The 6,879-nt window shown below is 39.6% G+C and overlaps 1 protein-coding gene across 1 annotated transcript; it reads right to left on the reverse strand.

The window, feature by feature from the left end:
- Nucleotides 1–261: 261 nt before the first annotated feature.
- Nucleotides 262–4,039, reverse strand: LOC148112376 (interferon-inducible GTPase 5-like). The gene is made up of 2 exons (XM_087876715.1): nt 3,942–4,039; nt 262–1,795 (listed from the first exon to the last, which is right to left on the reverse strand). Exon 2 carries the CDS (start codon nt 1,766–1,768, stop codon nt 575–577), a length of 1,194 nt encoding a protein of 397 aa, XP_087732841.1. The 5' UTR covers nt 1,769–1,795; nt 3,942–4,039; the 3' UTR covers nt 262–574.
- Between the last annotated feature and the right edge of the window lie 2,840 nt (nt 4,040–6,879).

A 6,879-nucleotide genomic window follows, 5' to 3' on the forward strand; every position in this document is an offset into this window, starting at 1 on the left:
TTATATGTGCATACACACACACACACACACACACACACACACACACACACACACACACACACACACACACACATATATATATATATATATATATATATATATATATATATATATATATATATGAATGAAGAGGCCTTATAAGGCCGAAATAGATCTATCCCAGTCTCCCTTAAATCTCACAGCAGACAACACAAAATGTCTGATAAAGCCTGAAAGTGGTGATTTGAGATATCACCCAACTATGACAATACAAACATCTTGATATACGTAGGAAAAACCCTGACTAGAAAAGTATTGCACATATAAACCTACGAATAAAAGAACAATATACATACACATAATTATTTAATTTCCTATTTCCCATAGAAACATCTGCAGAAAGGGATACATATTTGCCCTTATGATCAAACACATACTTGAAGAATTATTATAACGATCAAACAAATAGATAGCTCAAATATGGCTTTGAAGCCTATTATAATTTTCCTCCCCCTGCTTTCATTTGGAGGAAATGCTTGACTGTCTCCTTCAAAGAGGGTTTGGGGGTGCCTGGGACCTTTCCCTGGGACTCTGATCACTCAAGAAGCGTTGCTCGAAGATTTCGGGCGTCTTCCAAAACATCATCAAGAAACGTGTTCAGAAAATGATATGTGACAACAAATGAACTCGCTCCACCAAACACAGATCCGATCACTGGCATAAAAGTAAAAGCCGCTTCCACAACTGACACATTTACCCAGAGAGATGACTTCATCAATAGAGAAAATACCGATCCTATGTTGATTGTGTTGGCTAATGGGGTTTTCTTGATAGCCGACCTCAACGTTTCAAATTCTTTCCCAGTGTGAAGGGCCAAAAAACGGAGTGAATTGTCATCGAGACCAAATGCGTTGCAGATACACTTCAGCGCATCCAGCAATATTGGAATATCACAAAGTATAGACACACCTGGATAAGGCACCGCTCCACAAGCACACGACACCAATGCCACCTTCTTTATATGTGATATTATTTCAGGTTTTTTCATCCTCAGTTCATTTTCTGAGAAAAGCTGCGCGGCCATTGTTGAAATATGCTTCTTGTAGTAAGGAAGTTCAGCAGCCATTGTCTCTCTCAGCAGAGGGAAATCATACCGGTACTTGTCTGCCTTCAGGTTGGAAATCAGAAATACTCTTGCAGAGAGACCACCTGCTCTTCTCAAACAATCTTCACAACATTTCCTTATAAATGCCAGGGTTCTCCCCATACAGAAATTCTTTTTCCCCCTTTCACCTTCGACGCTAATATCAATTTTGCTACGTACATAATAAAACTTCTTCCGTGTTCTTTGTATTTCTTTGGCCAGCAAAGCATCGTTTTTCGTAAAGCGTTCAGAGGTAACCATAATAAAGACATCATAACTTTCAAATGGGACTTTCTGCATGTATTCCGCTTCTTCAAACCGAGGGGTTCCAATCCCTGGAAGGTCCCATATTTGGACATTGGGGAAAAACGGGTGGGGATAGGCCTTTGGCACCATGGTTTCTTCTACAGTCCCAACCGCGGCTGCATCCTCCTCATCATCCATTACATCCCGGATGGCGTTGACAAAGGAGGATTTACCAGCACCTGCCTGCCCAATAACTGCAATATTAAGGGGCAGATTTTGCAGTTCATTTAAATGTTTTTGGTAGTCCGACGCCATTTTGTGAATGCTGCCTTGACTCAAATCACTCCTGAATTCTTCAAATCGTCTCCATAGAGAATACCTTGTAATTTCATTGCCCATTGTTGCTTTTTCTTCTGTGCAGATTATCTGGAAAGCAAAAGAGACATTGGGATGCTTCTCAGCTATGTCTGGCACTGTATGCAACAAGGCAAATTCCTTGTGTGTCCAATTACACTTGGCCAATAAAGAATTCTATTCTATTCTATTCTATTCTATTCTATTCTATTCTATTCTATTCTATTCTATTCTATTCTATTCTATTCTATTCTATTCTTTCTATTATTCTATTCTATTCTACTCTACTCTACTCTACTCTACTCTACTCTACTCTACTCTACTCTACTCTACTCCACTCCACTCCACTCCACTCCACTCCACTCCACTCCACTCCATTCCATTCCATTCCATTCCGTATTCTTGATTCTATTCTATTCTATTCTATTCTATTCTATTCTATTCTATTCTATTCTATTCTATTCTATTCTACTCTACTCTACTCTATTCTATTCTATTCTATTCTATTCTATTCTATTCCATTCCATTCCATTCCATTCTTCTATTGAATTGGAGGTTCAATAGAAGGAGGTTCAATAGAAACGTTGGAGAAGTCCCCAGAGAATACCATGGACTCAAAGCAACAGACCATTAAATGAATCAACCCAAGAGTTTTCATGGAGGCTCAAATGTCCAGGCTCAAATTATCTTCCTTTGGGAAGACTCAGCTCTTTGCTGATGGTTCTGATGGCGGAGAAATTGGGAGGGAAGAGAAGAGGATGGGGTAGGCTCAGTTACAGTGGCAATGTGCCATTGAGAGAATGGTTTGAGTTTAGACTGTCAAGGGGAAGATCCATCTATGTGATCACTAGAAGATGAAAAATAGTTGATGGCACATAATCAATTTTAAAAAGAACAGAAATCGGGGGAGGTGGGAAAGGTGACTTTTGAAAGAAAACAAAAATGAAGAATATGGCATCTCTCCATTCCACCCTCCTGCCTACAAAGCTCATGTCTCCGAATCTTGGAAGCCTGATTATTATTTCAACCCTTCCCTCCTTCTTGCATCCAAGACAGTAAAGGAAGAATCAGTTTCTTTCTAATGTTCATTTCCTCTCTGAACTAATCTGAAGTACTTTCAGACTTCAAGATTCTGTTCATGTAATCTTACAATAATGTAGAATTTGCTCATCGGCTCATGTTTCCTATCTGGTCTAAATCCTAAAGCCGAAATCATTCTTGCAGAGCTGAAAATACTTTCCTTCCTGGCCAGTCTTTGCCCAAAATAGGGAGGGTCTCTTCTGAGCCTATTGCTCCACCCACATTCCTGCCTTGGAGTAATCAGCCTTGTATCTGACAGTTCCCTCTACTGCATGTCATTTCCATGTCTCCCATACCATTACAGTTGTTGTCTTTAACAATTGCAGCACCAACATGCCTAGGCCAATGGGGGAGGGGGGGAGAAAAGCCATTCAGGAGTGGGAGAAGCTTTCCAGATGTTCTCCTCCCCAGAGAGACAAAGCGAACCTTTCCTATTAACACCGCTCTAAACCCCTGGGCTCTATTTTTTCCTTTGGTGCGTATTATGTTGTCTTCCTTTCTTGTCAATCAAATAATAAAATCATTGGCACAAAGTCAATAATGCAAGCCAGTTATTCTGTTGTCTTCCTTTCTTGTAGATAAAATCATTGGCGCCAACATAAGGCAAGCCAGTTATTAACTATATCCAAAGGTCCAATGTAAGCCCAAAGAAGGCATCATTCAATGCAAGGGAGAACAATCTGCTGCTTCTCCAGCTCATTCCCTAGAGTCACCCACAAAACCTTTGGCTCCAGAAATGAGGAGTGAAGGGTGCATGTATTTCTTTAACCCTGAAGCATATTCAGCCATTCACAGATTCCAAGGCACAAGACACACATTCTTTAATAGAAATAGAATAACAGAGTTGGAAGGGACCTTGGAGGTCTTCTAGTCCAACCCCCTGCTTAGGCAGGAAACCCTACACCACTTCAGACAAATGGTTACCCAACATCACCTTAAAAATTTCCAGTGTTGGAGCATTCACAACTTCTGGAGGCAAGCTGTTCCACTGATTAATTGTTCTGAAAAGAAAATGGTATCTAAGGCTACTATATAGGAAGATCAACAGAACCTGCTAAGTTAATAGAATATAAAACCAAGGAAACGAAATGTACAACACCTAAACCTCAACAGGGGAAGGGTGTACACAAATCCTTACTTGCTTTTGTAAAAGGAGTAATTCTCAAAGAGGTCCACGCAGGTTGGGAAGGGTCTCTGTCCAGTGTCTCCAGATTCCTCAGAGAGAAGGACTGGATCCCCCTTATGTAGTCAACCTTTTAAGTGCCATGTGTATTGCGTAAATAAAATATTCCTCCCATTTCATATCACGTGCAATTCTAACTATGGGAGTCCCAGTTTTCTGCTGATGCCAATCATTTCCATTTCCTTCCTTAACAAGAAACGAAAGTAGCTTAAGTGTCGGGTTCTGGCAAAAACAAAAACAAACTTTTCAGATGTGTGGACTTCCACTGCCACAATTCCACAACTTTCTCCAGGACTTCAACCCACCATTCCTCAGATTTTTCAAGAACTTCAAAACCCATAATTCCCTAGCAAGGCAGCGTGGGGTACACCAAGAATTAGTTGCTTTTCTAACAGGAGTCCCAAATCCTGGAAAGCATTTGCACTTGCATGGTGCCATGCGTTTCCATCAGCCATCCTGTAGGGCAAGTATAAAAGGATACCATTCATGGGAAGACTCTGTCCCTGTGGCTCAGGAGAGGTGGAGACTGGGTCACATGCTCCTTAGATATTCCTTTTATACAGAGATTAGGAAAAAACATATTCTGCCAATAACTGCCATTCCGACACTACCTATCTTCAGTGGCTGCTTAAGGATGAACAGTCCATAAGTACAGCACAGGTGGCTAGATTCTGCTCAGCAGCACTGGGGATTCGCCACAAATACGTGTCTTCTCCACCATAGCGATGTTATATAACAATTGTGGCTATCCCTTTGTGCTGCTTAGTCATTTCCCTTTTAGCGTTAAACCCACAATGGGCCACATAGTTTAGGGATTGCCACCAGGAGTGAAATACTCCCGGTTCAGACCGGATCGCCCGATCCGGTAACGATGACGGCAGGTGGTTCGGAGAACCGGTAGCAAAAATCCCTGTCCAGCCGAAAAAATGCTTTTAAAAGTTAAAAAAAAAAAAAAAAGCCTCTGACGATTGTGCAGCTCAGCCGGGATCGTCAGAGCCTTTTAAAAGCATTTTTTCTACAACCTCTTCGGCCAAAGAGGTTGTAGAAAAAAATGCTTTTAAAATGCTCTGACGATCCCAGCTGAGTTGCCTGATCGTCAGAGCCTTTTAAAAGCATTTTTTTTTACAACCCCTTTAGCCGAAGAGGTTGTAGAAAAAAATGCTTTTAAAAGTAAAAAAAAAAAAAAATTGGCCACGCCCACTCAGTCACATTACCCCCCCCACCAAGCCACGCCCACAGAAACTGTAGTAACAAATTTTACATTTCACCACTAATTGCAACTATCACATAGTCAGACCTTTGTATAATTGACACTGGAATTTATTATAGACTTTAGTTGTTATTTGTTATTTTATACTAGACTTTTTAAGTGTATATATACTGAGTGCTTTTATTTGTTCTGGTCTAAGCCTGTAATAATAAATAGAATTGAATTGAACAAGAGTCAAAAATCCTGGATCTTGCGAAATTTCAAAGATATCTTATATAAACCAATAAGAGTTCTCATTCTTATTTTTAGGTCTTATTGGGGAAGGATGTTTCACGCTTTTATCATCCCTATAATTGTGTTGCGTTTTGAGAGATCTTGATCCAACAACTTAGGTGAAGCCTCTCGCCCGACAAAACAAACACACAAAAGAACCAAATGCAACACAAAACTTATTACCAGAGAAAAAGAGAGACTTCAACAAAACAAGACCAATTCCTGAACCTTATGAAATTTCAGGCACATCATACATAAATAGATAAGATTTCACACCGTTGAGTAGTTTTTCTTTCTGTTTTGGGCAGGATAGTTTATGGAAATCTCAGTGGAGGCTTATTTAATGACTCCAGAGACCATAAAGAGAGGCAGAGGCATTAACTGTGGGAGATGAGTAGGTGTAAAAATGAGCAAGGGAAGTGGTTAGTCTGTCTCAGTCTGTAGGTAGGGATCCCACCACAGAGGCCATAAGAAAGATGGAGGTAGAGCCTTCAGGACAAGAAGCGAGGGATGGAGAAGTCAAACCGGTAAAATTACAAAATGGGGGGAAAGAGAAATAATGAATGTCGTTCAGAGAGACTTGTGATGATGCCATGAAAAAGTACAGTAGCTTGGACAAAGGACAAAAGGAATGGACGAGAAGACACATATTTTATTCACTTATTCACTTATTAATCACATAAAATGAGGACCCACATCGTAAACCACTCAGAGAGTGCTATAAAGCACTATGGAAGCGGTATATAAGTCTAAGTGCTGTTGCTGTTTGAATAGAATAGAATAGAATAGAATAGAATAGAATAGAATAGAATAGAATAGAATAGAATAGAATATAGAATTAATAGAGTAGAGTAGAGTAGAGTAGAGTAGAGTAGAGTAGAATAGAATAGAATAGAATAGAATAGAATAGAATAGAATAGAATAGAATAGAATAGAATAGAATAGAATAGAATAGAATAGAATAGAATAGAATAGAATTCTTTATTGGCCAAGTGTGATTGGACACACAAGGAATTTTTCTTTGGTGTATATGCTCTCAGTGTACATAAGGAGAATAAAATACATTCATCAAGAATAAAAAAATGCAACACTTAGTGATAGTCAAGGTTACTAATAAGCTATCAAATCATACTAGGAAACAAATAAAAACATAATTGAAAGATACATGCACATGGTTATAGTAATAAGTGGGAAGAGATAGATACTAGTAACAGTCTTAGTGAATAGTTTGACAGTGTTGAGGGAAGTATTTGTTTAGCAGAGGGATGGCGTTCGGGAAAAAACTGTCCTTGAGTCTAGTTGTTGTGGTGTGCAGTTCTCTATAGCGTCGTCTTGAGGGTAGGAGTTGAAACAGTTTATGTTCAGGATTTGAGGGGTCTGTAGATATTTTCACAGCCCTCTTTTTGACTC

This window comes from Pantherophis guttatus, chromosome 10, assembly GCF_059756535.1.
Source record: "Pantherophis guttatus breed Tessera chromosome 10, ASM5975653v1, whole genome shotgun sequence".
NCBI classification, from domain to species: Eukaryota; Metazoa; Chordata; class Lepidosauria; order Squamata; family Colubridae; genus Pantherophis; species Pantherophis guttatus.

Bases quoted from the DNA above. Each gene is read 5' to 3' on its own strand.
- LOC148112376 (XM_087876715.1), bottom strand. From the start codon at position 1,768: ATGGGCAATGAAATTACAAGGTATTCTCTATGGAGACGATTTGAAGAA.